The sequence below is a fragment of the Kogia breviceps genome, chromosome 17 (genome assembly GCF_026419965.1).
Source record: "Kogia breviceps isolate mKogBre1 chromosome 17, mKogBre1 haplotype 1, whole genome shotgun sequence".
Taxonomy (NCBI): Eukaryota; Metazoa; Chordata; class Mammalia; order Artiodactyla; family Physeteridae; genus Kogia; species Kogia breviceps.
Genome location: NC_081326.1, coordinates 23,396,601 through 23,409,645, shown reverse-complemented (window position 1 = coordinate 23,409,645; position 13,045 = coordinate 23,396,601). Strand labels below are relative to the sequence as shown.

The window sequence follows — 13,045 nt, the reverse complement described above, 5'->3', positions numbered from 1 at the left end:
ATGAAATTAGTCATAGTTGTTTATTTATTAATTTGACATTTTTGGAGTACCTGTTAATGTGCCAGACCCTCTTCCAGGTAATGTTGGGACAGCAACTCGACTGAGTGAATGAAAGATAGATAAGTTTTTTTTTTTTTAATGCTAGTATGTCACATGGTGATAAGTGCTATAGGGAGGAATAAAAGAGGGGAAGGAAATAGAGAGTTTTTGGAAACTGGAGTTGCAATTTAAATTGCGTTGGCAGTCATGGCCTTACAGAAAAGATGTTAGCACTAAGATGTTAGCATGGGAATATCTTGGGGGGAAAGCTTTCCAGACAGGTGGCATAACTGCCAAGACCCTTGTGGCTGAGAATAAGCAATGGGAAGAGATGTACGAACTGAGGTAACAGGTAAAGGCAAGCGAGTGTGACACCCAGATCAAGTAGAGTACATAGCCTTTATAAGGCCTTTAGATTTTGCTCTGCATGAGATGGGAATCTTGAAAATGTTTTAAAAGGAAAAGTCAGATGATCTGACTTAATTTTTTTAAAGGCTCATTCTGGCTGCTGAATTGAGATTAGATTTTCGTGGGGGAAGATTAGAGACAGGAGACAGTTAGGTTCCTGCAGTAATCCATGGGAGACATGATGGTGGCGTGGACCAGGTGGTGGAAGAGGTCCTAAGAAGTGATCAGATTCTGGATATATTTTGAAGGTAGAGCCTTGGGACGTGGTAGATGGAGAAATCAAAGGTGATCCCGAAGTTTTTGGTCTAAACAATGTGAAGAATAGAGTTGCCATTTAACTAGATGGCAAATTTTGAGGGGAAGATCAGGCCTTTTTTGGGGAAGTGCTAGGTTTGAGATGTTTGTTATACATCAAAATGGAGATGTCAGGTATGTGTATGTGCATGTGAGTGTGTACACACATATATGTATTTTATCTCTCTCTCTATATATATATATTCAGTATTGTGTAGGGTAGAAATCTAAGCTGGAGTTACAAGCTTGGGAGTCTTAGGTTTGTAAAATAGTTTTACCTTGGTATATTTCTTTTAATTGACCTCTTAACTGAAGAAAGTATTAGGACAAACTGGCAAGACCTTATGTAGAGTGTCCAAGCCTTTGAAAAGTGTTTAAAAACAAAAAGTGACTAGGAAGGGTGGTGAGTAGGATCGGGAAAGAGTCATGAGGTGGACTTCTTTGGTAATGTATTGTTTCTTGCTCTTGGTACTAGTTATATGATGTGTTTACTCTGTGAAAATTCATTGAGTTATACAGTTAAGATTTTTGCACTGTTCTGTATGTATCTTATGATTAGTGTATGCATCTACATTTGTTGTTGTTTACTTAAAACAGGGAGTACATAACAAGATAGACAGTACAAAGTAGTATATACTAAGTTTCAAATAAAGAGTAGAGACAATAACTGCTATTAGAACATAGAGGAGGCAGTGATCAATACCATCCATAAAGTTTTCATTGAAAGCACTACTTAAACAAGTAGAAAAGTAGGAGAGCTTTCTAGAAAAGATAAAATGAAAACCTCTTTGTTTTTCCTAGAGAAATGGGAGTGTTTAGGGACCACTGTAAAGAGTGGCTTAGTTAGAAAAGGCCTCATTTTTTAAAACAGGAAAATAAAGTTGGTATGTATTATGTATAGATAAACCTAATTATCATATGAAGTTGACTTGTATCACACATCAGTTATTCATAGTCAAAAGTTTTGAAGTCAATTTAAATTAGTAACTCCTAAAAAGAATGTTTTCTTTGTATCCCCTTTATGACTATTTTACATCAGGGCTGTCTGGAGACTTTACAGGATATCCAAATAATTTTCTTCCTCACCTTTAAATGTTATAAAGATAAATTACTTATGTTTTATTTCAAAACAAAGGGATTCATCCTAACCCTTGCTGACTCCCTTCAAAGCTGAAAAAGAAGTCTGTAAAGGAGAAAAGTCAAATGCTAAGGATGATCTACAATCCCTAAATAATGAATTGTCTCTAGATCATCCAATAGGATTATGATATGAGTCATATTTGTAATTTAAAATTTCCTAGTAGCCATGTTAAGAAAAAGTAAAAAGAAACTGGTGAAATTATATTTAGTAATGTATTTTGTTTAGCCTCATATACTTAAAATATAATTTCAACATGTAACCAGTATATAATCATTTGAATGACATATTTTTACATCTTTTTTCACACCAAGTCTTTGAAATCTGGTCTGTATTACACTCACAGTACATGTCAATTTGGACTAGTCACATTTTGAGTGTTCTATAGCCACGTGTGGCTGGGTGCAGCTCTAGAGCTACAATTGAAAGTTATTGCACAGCAGACTTTAAGAAAAAAAGTTACTCTTTTTAAGAGAGTTTTACTCATTCGATAGATAGTTACTGAGTACTTTTTATACATCATGTATATAGTTTAGCTCAAAACACTGTACCAAAAACTACCAGGAGATGTTTCTCTGAGATTCCGTTATAAATAATACTTCCAAAATTATACTTATGAAAAATAGGATCTAGCTTTTTCTTATATGCTTTTTAAAATATTGACTTGCTTCAACCACATTTTTCTATTCAGTAGCCTAGATAATTGTACATAATTATATAAATGTAAACTTTTATCTAATATGGGTATTTTATACCTTGTATTTCAGCCTTGAAGATTAAAACATTGTCTAATTTATTTGATAACTTTGCTTGGCCAGTTACTGAATTTAAAAATTAACTGTATAAGACAAGATTTTTCAAATTTTTTTCAAGCATGATTGATTCTTTTATTAATTTTAGAATATATTAGCATAAAATATATTGTGAAGGCTGATAAGTTTTATTTATTATTAGTGTGCAGCTAAAAAGCATTTTGCCTCAAATATGTCAGTCATATTTCTTAAGAAAAAATCTTGCTTTTGGTACCTACATTTGATTATTTGAACATTTGAGGGTCTTAATAATTTCTGATATTTTTTATATATTGTTATGATCTGGGTTGTCAAATAAAAGTTTTTAAATTATTTGGTTTGAATATTTTAATATTTTTACATAAATATATTTTAAAACTCTCTCTGTTTCTCGCTTTCTCTGCATAGGTATATAAAATACTAGTAAAGAAGAGTCCAGAAGAAAGCTGGGTAGTTTTTAGAAGATACACTGACTTCTCTAGGCTTAATGATAAAGTAAGTACTTTAATAAATCTAAAACTGATTTTTCAGTTTTGAATTATTATCTGTTCCTGGAATTCTGTTATATTTGTGTTTTTTCTTCCTTGTTAATTATTTGAGCGAAGTCAAGTCTTTGCTATTTCCAAATAAAATTAACTGTTTCATTTAACTTTAATAGTTCTAAGTCCCATCTCTATGCATAACTTAGTTTTATTGGAAACAAAAAATTATTTTTAATATTAAAAATGTGAAAACCTTAAAATTGGCAACAGAGATATAAGTGATTATTTATATAATCTTGTGAGTTTGAAAAGATGTATATATATAATAAGACCCCCTAAATCATATGACTACAAAAGAATGAACAAGAAAGAAAAATTCAGCACATTGTGTTAGTTTTCTATTGCTGTATAACAAATTATCACAAACTGTGCTTTAAAACTTACCTGTTCATTATCTAGAGATTTGGAGTGCTCAGCTGGGTTTGCTGCTTAAGATCAAACAAGGTCAAAATCAGGCTGTTGGCTTGAGTGGCCTCTTACCTGGAGGGTCTGGAAAAGAATCAGCTTCCAGTGTCATTCTGATTGTTGGCAGAGTTTGGTTTCTGGTGGTTGTGAGACCAAGGTCCCTGTTTCCTTGCTAGTTGTCAGCCAGAAGTTGTTCTTGGCTCATAAAGACTGTTCTTCAGCCCTTGCACATGGCCCTTCTATCTTCAAAGTCAGGAAGAGATGGTCAAGTCCTTCTTGTGCTTTGAATATCTCTGACTTTCTCTTCTGTCACCAGCCAGGAAGAAACCTTTACCCTTATAGAGCTCATGTGAAAAGATTAGGCTCACCTAGATAATTTTCCTATCTTAAGGTCAACTGAATAGTAACCCTAATTGCATCTACAGAATCTCTTTTCCTGTGTAAAAACAAAACACAGAGGCAACACCAGGGGCAAAGGTCATAGGGCCATCTAGAATTCTGCCCACTGCATATGTGAAAGAGACAAAGATGATAATAATAAACCTCAATATATTAAGTACCCTTAAAAATAAGTAACAAAAAAAAGAAAATTCAACAAATGATATGAATGGGGTAATCCACAGAAGAAATATAAATGACCAATAAATTACTATCACACGTACTCCAAGAGAAGAAAATTAAACAATTTTTCACCTGTCAAGTTGACAGGCTTTAAATGGTATTATCCATTGTTGGAAACATGAGTCTTCCTAGAGGACACCCTAAAGCTGAGCATAATTTTGACACAGTCACATTTCTGGGATTTATCCTATATAATAAATTATGGATATGAGCAAGATTTAGCCCTGAGGATACTTATCATGATGCTTTACGTGTTGTTGTTTTCTTTGTTCATGTTTTGTTTTTAATAGTTAAAAATTAGAACCAACCTAAATTTCCAACGCTAGGGAATTCACTGAGTTAATTGCGGTAAGAGTTCAGTAGAAAAACAGCAGCTGAGGCATTCACAGAGCTGCAGAGAAATCAGGTGGGGCAGGTGGGGGTAATTGGTATTTAAGAAACCAAGAGAAAGAGCATTTTTCCAAAAGAAGCAAGTGATTTATGATACTTCTGAGAGTCCAAGTAAGCTGAACTTGGACCAGAAATTATTCCCTAATTTTATGACATATGTTTAGTAGAGGTAACTTTACTGGTCCTATTCTTTCCCATCTGCCACCTCCCCCCACCTTCTTCCTGGACACTCAGAACTTCTCAAGTTGGTATATTCTTAAAATGTTTGGTGGTGGGAAACTCCATTTATGTGACTTTGCAACTGCCCCGATGCCAAAAAGTTTCTACCATTTCTGAAAGCCTCAGTTTGAATGAAAAGGTAAAATATAAAATGCTGAACTATTTTATCCCTAATTAAGGTATTGTTAAGGTGACTTTTTGCAACATGTCAAAATACTTAAAAGTATTATTTCTAATATATTTCTACTATTATATGTAAATTTTATTTTCTGTTTCTGAATTCTTATATTCACGATTTAAAAACCTGTAATTCTTTACTTCTTTTTATTTTTTTTTAATGATTAAACAAACAAGAAGACCAAAGTAATTCATGAAGTTACCAGATACTTAAGTGGATTTCTTAGCTTTCTTATGAAATTGTTATAATTTTTGTTCATACAGTTTCTAATAGTTTCAATTTTGAGCTATTTCATCCTTTATGACTTCTTATTTTTATTTTCAGGACTCAACTATTATTTAGTGTTTACTTCCCTTGGTCTCTCTAGATGCATCTTTATTGCCAAAATATTTATCTTAGGCAAGCAGAGATTTAGATAGCTCTTAAGCTTTTGAAGAAAGATGTTAGTAGAAGTTTAATTTAAATCTAGTAAATATCTCCTTGATACTCTGAGTTGGGCACTTAAAATTGATAAGTGTCTGTGTCAGTCTTCTAGGTACCAGAAAGAGCTCCACCCATCACCTGATTTTACTGGCAAGAATCAAAAATGTGTGTCAAGCACCAGCAGCCACACAGTTTAAATGGTAGTTATTATTTCTATAATTGTTAAAAATAAAGTAAAATCTTAGGGTCTTTCATTTTATAAAACCAATCATGAAGTATTTGTGAAATGAGTAGCTTGAGTTCAGCACTGTGCTAGGAATTTGGTATTATATAGAAATTATATAGATCTGATTCTAACGTTGAAGAGTTTATGTTTTCCATTTATCTATACTAGGAAAAAAGTAGTCAGTTGACAATATGAAAATTATTTAACATAGTTAAAATAGCACTGTTTAGAAAGAAAATTTTCTGTAGAACTCTAGTCTTTTTTTTATTCCTCTTTTTTTAATCTCCTGGGCTATAATCTGGCTTCAGCTTCTCTAGGAGTTTTTTAAGAGCCTCTCCTGGGAAAGTCAGAGGGCAAAGTCATGAGCAAGATCTGGAACACATAGAGCTTTTCAGAGTTGAGGCATCTGGCAGGGTTGTAGGGCAGGCTGGTGATGAATAATTTGCAGAAATATGGCCACGAGAGTAGGGTTTTCTCTATATTCTACTTAAAAGCTCGCTATTTTCTACTTCCAGGTTGCAGAGTAGGTCAAAGCTGAGTATTTCTGTGAGGTAAAATGATTATTCTCAGTTGGTTCCACACAGCAGAGCATAGGGAGGGAGCAGAGCCATTATCAGCTCACTGTCAAGAGAAGCCAAGCTCATGAAAATCTGGGCTAAGCTCAACCAAGCATTTGATCCTCTCATTAAAAAGGAATTCAGTGGTAATCCTCAACATGTCTGCCTCTTGGGTCACACTGTCATGAACTGTCCTGAACTGATTGACATCAAGCAGTTCATAAGTAGTGTCCTAAGTTTGCCTTTTACTGTCTTTCTGGGGATTTTTTTCACTTTTTTCCTTTGTTGGATTTCATTTCCATTATCTCATGTCTTCTTTCTTGAATTGCTCTTTCCTTTTAGTAGAACTAATCCCCTAGTAGCTTCTTGAGGAAGATTACATGGGAAGTGATGTCTTTCAGACCCCACATGTCTAAAAATATTCTCATTCAGTTTTCATACTTGGTTGAAATGTGGGCTAGGTATAGAATTATAGATTGGAATTATTTTTTCAGAATTTTGAGGATAATAAGCTATTTTCTTCTCGCTTTTAGTGTTGAGTATTACTTTTGAGAAGCCCAAAGCTATTCTTTCTCCTGATCATTTGCATGTCACCTGTTTTTTTCTTCTTTAGAAGTCTGTTGAATCTTCTCTGTGTAATTAATCTGAAATTTCACAATGACTTTTTGTAAAGTTCTTTTCTTCTATTATCTAGTACACTCTGTGGGCAACCCATGTGGTTCAGATCAGAAAAATGATTTTGAACTGCTTTATTAATGAATTCCTCCCTTCTGTGTTGTCAGTTCCCTCTTTCTGTAACCTTTCTTGTAAAACAGATATTTGGGCTGGTTCCAGATCTTTTCCTCCCCTTTCTTTACTACCTTTTTCTTTATTGCTATTTGGAAGGAGATTTCCTTATTTCTTTCTAAAACCACCTTTTTATTCTCTGAATGTCCCTGTTTTGGATCATTTTATTCTTATTTCTTGAATGTAGTATCTTAATCCATTGAGTGTATTAGTGATTGGTTTTATTTGTATTTTTATTATTTTATGGTTTTTTTCTCCTTGTGTTGTCTGTGTTCTCTGAGTTACTTTTTTTCTGTTTGTCTTTGTCTTCCATGTTAAGTAATACTGTGTAGTAATTCTTTCTGGTTGTCTGGTCATTTAAAAGTTGGGTACTAAAAGCTGATTGGAATCTCTTACTCCATGGGTGAGGCTTATATATTGACTTTAAGATTCACTGTATAATGGGGAAGGTGGGCTGTGTTGGAGAACTTCTGATGTCAGGATCTTAAGGTCTTTCCTGTTGGATTGATCAGACTCTCCAGAGAAGTGTTTTCCAGTCTCCTGCCTTGTGCTGCCAGTTTGTGAGCAGTTTGAGGTCTCTGTAAATATAAACCTGGTATAAATTTTTCTGCACTTTGGGTTTTCTTCACTCTCCTGAGTCAATTGCTACTCTCCTCTCTACATTTTGGTTTCCAGTATGTTGTTTTATGTTTTTTTTTTCTCTTCACTGTAGTTTTAGCAGGGCTGCAGAAAGAGAGAATTAGATGAGTGTACTCAGTTCTCCAACTTAATCCAAAAATTATGTGCATTCCTTTTTTAAAGGCTTTTTATGGAAACATCAAATGCCTATTATGATGTCATTTCACAGGAAATCTATTAATGTTTAATTTAATGGAATATAAAAACAAGCCTTTACTACAGTTATTTCAAGTTAATATATAGTTCCCAAATTGTCCTTTGTTCAAAATAAAGTTATTGAGTAAGCACTCATAATATAAACACTTTGTGAGGGCTCAATTGTGGAACAACTCACTCTTTTCTGAGGATTATTTTTTTAGGGGAAAAAAATCTAACCATGCATGTGGACATATGTGACATTTAAATTTTAAAGCTTGAAATTAATAAAAAAACTTTTTATTTTCTCCTTATGGCTTTTATTACTTGCATTGCAAACACAGTAAACAACCAGACTCCAAGGCCAAAATTATCTGTTTACATCTTGAAATCAAATCAAGGTTTTCAGTATAGAAATATAGACAGAGTTTATGTTTTATATTTTTATTTAGCATTTTACCCTGTGAATTTTCTCTTTTGCTAGTCTTTTATCTTACATTGTGATATTTTGTCTTATATTTAAGTATAGAAATTTGAACAGTACATGATTTCATTTCATTCATTTATTGAACATAGATTGTTGACTGCTTGTAATGTAGCAGGCATTATGCTAGACATTGGGGGTGCAACTATGAATAAGACAGTCGTTGCAACATAAAATGATTCTAAGTCTTAGCTGTACTTTGGACTTCCCTGGAAAACGTTTTAAAATTACAATGCCCAGGCCGTATCCCAACTAATTAAATGCAAATATATCAGAGATAGGACACAGTCATTAACACCAGATCCTCATTAATTATCCTTAGAAAAGAGGGAGCTGTTCTACAATAGAGCTCTCACAAAGTGTCTGTATTATGAATTCTTACTCAAAGTTCCTTGGGTGATTCCAATGTGCAACCAACGTTTAGAAGACTGGTCTGGTAGAAGAGTCCAAAATTAAATAAACATTACTTAATTTACATCGTGATAATGTCATTTAAAAAATAAATTAATCATTTGAGAATGTGTGGCAGATTGTCTTTTCTAAACATGTATGCAGCAATATTCTCAGTCCCATATGCTCTTCCGGAATCTTGCCGCTGACTATCAAGAAGTAGAATCTGTTTCCTCTCCCCCTTGAATGTGGGTGAGCTTGTGACTGATCTAACCAATAGAGGACAGTGGAACTGATGCTGTGAGATGATGAGGGTAGATCATAAGAAGCATACAGCTTCATCTTGGCTTTCTATCTTGGGATGCTCCCCCTTGAAACCCAGACTTTATGCTGTGAGAAAGTCCAAGATACATGGAGAGGCCATGTTAGGCTTGTGACTGACAGACACAGCTAATGTCTCAGCCAACAAGCAGCATGATCCAGTATAAATATGTGGGAACGAACTTCAGTTGCTTCCAGCTCCCAACTTCAAGTTTCCAGCAGAGGTTCTAATTCATTGTGACAAAACAACCCATCCTCACCATTCCCTGTACGAATTACCAGCCCACAGAGTCCATGGCCTAATAAATGGTTATTTTACACCACTGAGTTTTGAGGTAACTTGTTACCCAGTTACAGTCACTTGATCAGAGAGTATAAAGGGAAATCTAACCTAGCTTAAAAGGTGGAAAAGTCTTTCTTAAGAAAGTAAAATTTAAGCCAAATATGCAAAATTGATCATAAGGCAAAATGTAAAAGCTAAGACTATAAACATCTTAGGAAAAAGCATCGAAGAAAATTTTTGTAACCTTGGAGTGAGCAACGATTTCTTAGATAGTATCTAAAAAAGCCTAAAACCATAAAAGAAAAAAATGGATGAATTAGGTAACATTAAAATTTTTTAAATGTACTCTGTTAAGACGGTTAACATGAAAAATCAAGCCACAGTCTGGGAGAATATATTTGTCATACATATATCTGACAGAGGCCTTCTATCTAGAATATATAAAGAACTCTGACAACTTAAAAGACAAGTAACCCAGTTTTTTTAAAGCAGAGGGTTCAGAAGATTTAAATAGATAATTCGCCAAAGAAGTTATGCAAATCCAAGCACATGAGAAGATACTTAACACCATTTGTCAAGAGAGGAATGTAAATTAAAGCCACAATGAAATACTACTACACACCCACTGGAATGGCTGACATTAAAAAGACAGGCAATGCAACGTGTTAGCAGGGACAGGGAGCAACTGTAACTCCTATGCATACACAACTGGTAGAAATCAAGAAATAAAACAACCATGGCATAAAAAGCATAGCTGAATTTAATTCTTTTATTGTAAGCTTGTTATGTGAATAGTTTCACATAGTCAACAGGATAGATTTTGTAGAATTCATATCATTGAGTTGAACATTATATCTTCTTTTTTCTTCTTTTTCAGTTAAAAGAGATGTTTCCAGGCTTTCGATTAGCACTTCCACCAAAACGCTGGTTTAAAGATAATTACAATGCCGACTTTTTAGAAGATAGACAATTAGGATTACAAGCGTTTCTTCAAAATTTAGTAGCTCACAAGGACATTGCTAACTGGTATGTAACAAATTGAATAACAGGTTATAAATGCATTCCAATAATTGGTTTAAACTAAAGAATAAATCTAGGACCATATATATTCAAGCACAAAAATATAAGGTAGGCGTATTTATCTCTAATAAAGCACTAACTGTAATTTTCTTGCCTTTTTTCAGCAAGGACTTTATTTGGTGTTTGATTTATAGTAACACCTCCAAAAAGTCAGCAAAGTTGAAAATTCACTGTTCCATATATTCAAACCACCCAGCTATAAATTTGATGTTAGAATTTTAGTAATAATTTAAACAGAGTGGCTCACATACTGGTAGATTTTTAGTTAAATAGCACTATATAATTTTGATGATAATATTTATATGTCTCCAAAGTAATGCAAAAATATGAAAATTGTGAAGTCAGGTTAATTTATACAGAGAGTAAAGTGAAAATACCAGAAATCATTAAAAAGAGAAAGAAAGGACCTATATGGGTTTTTTGTATCTGAATATATTTACAAGAAAATTGCTATATGATTTAATATCATCTGGGTATGTAATTTTGGAACTTACGTTATCAGATAAATTAGAACCATTTTGAAAAAAATTACAGAGCATTTACAATGAAGCAATAGCATATTGTATGGACACCTGTGTCTGTAACTATCTTTAGCAATGTTTCACATAAGAATGGAAAAAAAATAAGAAAACTGCCCTTACTTTTTTCAGCCTTTTTTCTTAGTCTTTCTTTTATGTATATCACCTTATATTATACATGTACTATGCATATACATCTTGCTTCTATTTTTTTTAAAATTTTAGTTTATTTTTTTATACAGCAGGTTCTTATTAGTTACCCATTTTTTACCTATTAGTGTATACATGTCAATCTCAATTCCCAGTTCATCCCACCACCACCACCACCCCCACACACTTTCCCCCCTTGGTGTCCCTACGTTTGTTCTCTACATCTGTGTCTATTTCTGCCCTGCAAACCGGTTCATCTGTACCATTTTTCTAGGTTCCACATATATGCGTTAATATACAATATTTGTTTTTCTCTTTCTGACTTACTTCACTGTATGACAGTCTCTGGATCGATCCACATCTCTACAAATGACCCAATTTCGTTCCTTTTTATGGCTGAGTAATATTCCATTGTATATATGTACCACATCTTCTTCATCCATTCATCTGTCGATGGGCATTTAAGTTGCTTCCATGTCCTGGCTGTTGTAAATAGTGCTGCAATGAACACTGGGGTGCATGTGTCTTTTTGAATTATGGTTTTCTCAGGGTATATGCCCAGTAGTGGGATTGCTGGGTCATATGGTAATTCTATTTTTAGATTTTTAAGGAACCTTCATACTCTTCTTCATAGTGTCTGTATCAGTTTACATTCCCACCAACAGTGCAGGAGGGTTCCCTTTTCTCCACACCCTCTCCAGCATTTGTTTTTTGTAGATTTTCTGATGATGCCCATTCTAACTGGTGTGAGGTGATACCTCATTGTAGTTTTGTTTTGCATTTCTCTAATAATTAGTGATGTTGAGCAGCTTTTCATGTGCCTCTTGGCCATCTGTATGTTTTCTTTGGAGAAATGTCTATTTAGGTCTTCTGCCCATTTTTTGATTGGGTTGTTTGTTTTTTTAATATTGAGCTGCATGAGCTGTTTATATATTTTGAAGATTAATCCTTTGTCCATTGATTCGTTTGCAAATATTTTCTCCCATTCTGCAGGTTGTCTTTTCATCTTGTTTATAGTTTCTTTGGCTGTGCAAAAGCTTTTAAGTTTCATTAGGTCCCATTTGTTTATTTTTGTTTTTATTTCCATTACTCTAGGAGGTGGATCAAAAAAGATCTTGCTGTGATTTATGTCCAAGAGTGTTCTTCCTATGTTTTCCTCTAAGAGTTTTATAGTGTCCAGTCTTACATTTGGGTCTCTCATCCATTTTGAGTTTATTTTTGTGTATGGTGTTAGGGAGTGTTCTAATTTCATTCTCTTACATGTAGCTGTCCAGTTTTCCCAGCACCACTTTTTGAAGAGACTGTCTTTTCTCCATTGTATATCCTTGCCTCCTTTTTCATAGATTAGTTGACCATAGGTGTGTGGGTTTATCTCTGGGCTTTCTATCCTGTTCCATTGATCTATATTTCTGTTTTTGTGCCAGTACCATATTGTCTTGATTACTATAGCTTTGTAATATAGTCTGAAGTCAGGAAGTCTGATTCCTCTAGCTCGGTTTTTTTCCTTCAAGACTGCTTTGGCTGTTTGGGGTCTTTTGTGTCTCCATACAAATTGTGAAATTTTTTGTTCTAGTTCTGTAAAAAATGCCATTGGTAATTTGATAGGGATTGCATTGAGTCTATCTATTGCTTTGGGTAGTATAGTCATTTTCACAATATTGATTCTTCCAATCCAAGAACATGGTGCGTCTCTCCATCTGTTTGTATCATCTTTAATTTCTTTCAGCAGTGTCATAATTTTCTGCATACAGGTCTTTTGCCTCCCTAGTTAGGTTTATACTTAGGTATTTTATTCATTTTGTTGCAATGGTAAATGGGAGTGTTTCCTTAATTTCTTTCAGATTTTTCATCATTAGTGTATAGGAATGCAAGAGATTTCTGTGCATTAATTTTGTATCCTGCAACTTTACCAAATTCATTGATTAGCTCTAGTAGTTTTCTGGTAGCATCTTTCGGATTCTCTATGTATAGTATCATGTCATCTGCAAA

At 33.9% G+C, this 13,045-nt stretch overlaps 1 protein-coding gene across 8 annotated transcripts in view; it reads left to right on the top strand.

The window, feature by feature from the left end:
• The window catches only part of SNX16 (sorting nexin 16), a 34,598-nt gene that overhangs the window by 4,918 nt on the left and 16,635 nt on the right, over positions 1-13,045 (top strand). For all 8 annotated transcript variants that reach the window (XM_067017994.1, XM_059042704.2, XM_059042703.2 and 5 more), the window contains 2 exons: positions 3,079-3,165; positions 10,186-10,334. In XM_067017994.1, coding sequence (XP_066874095.1) covers positions 3,079-3,165; positions 10,186-10,334 — 236 coding nt within the window. The remainder of the gene's footprint in view (positions 1-3,078; positions 3,166-10,185; positions 10,335-13,045) is intronic.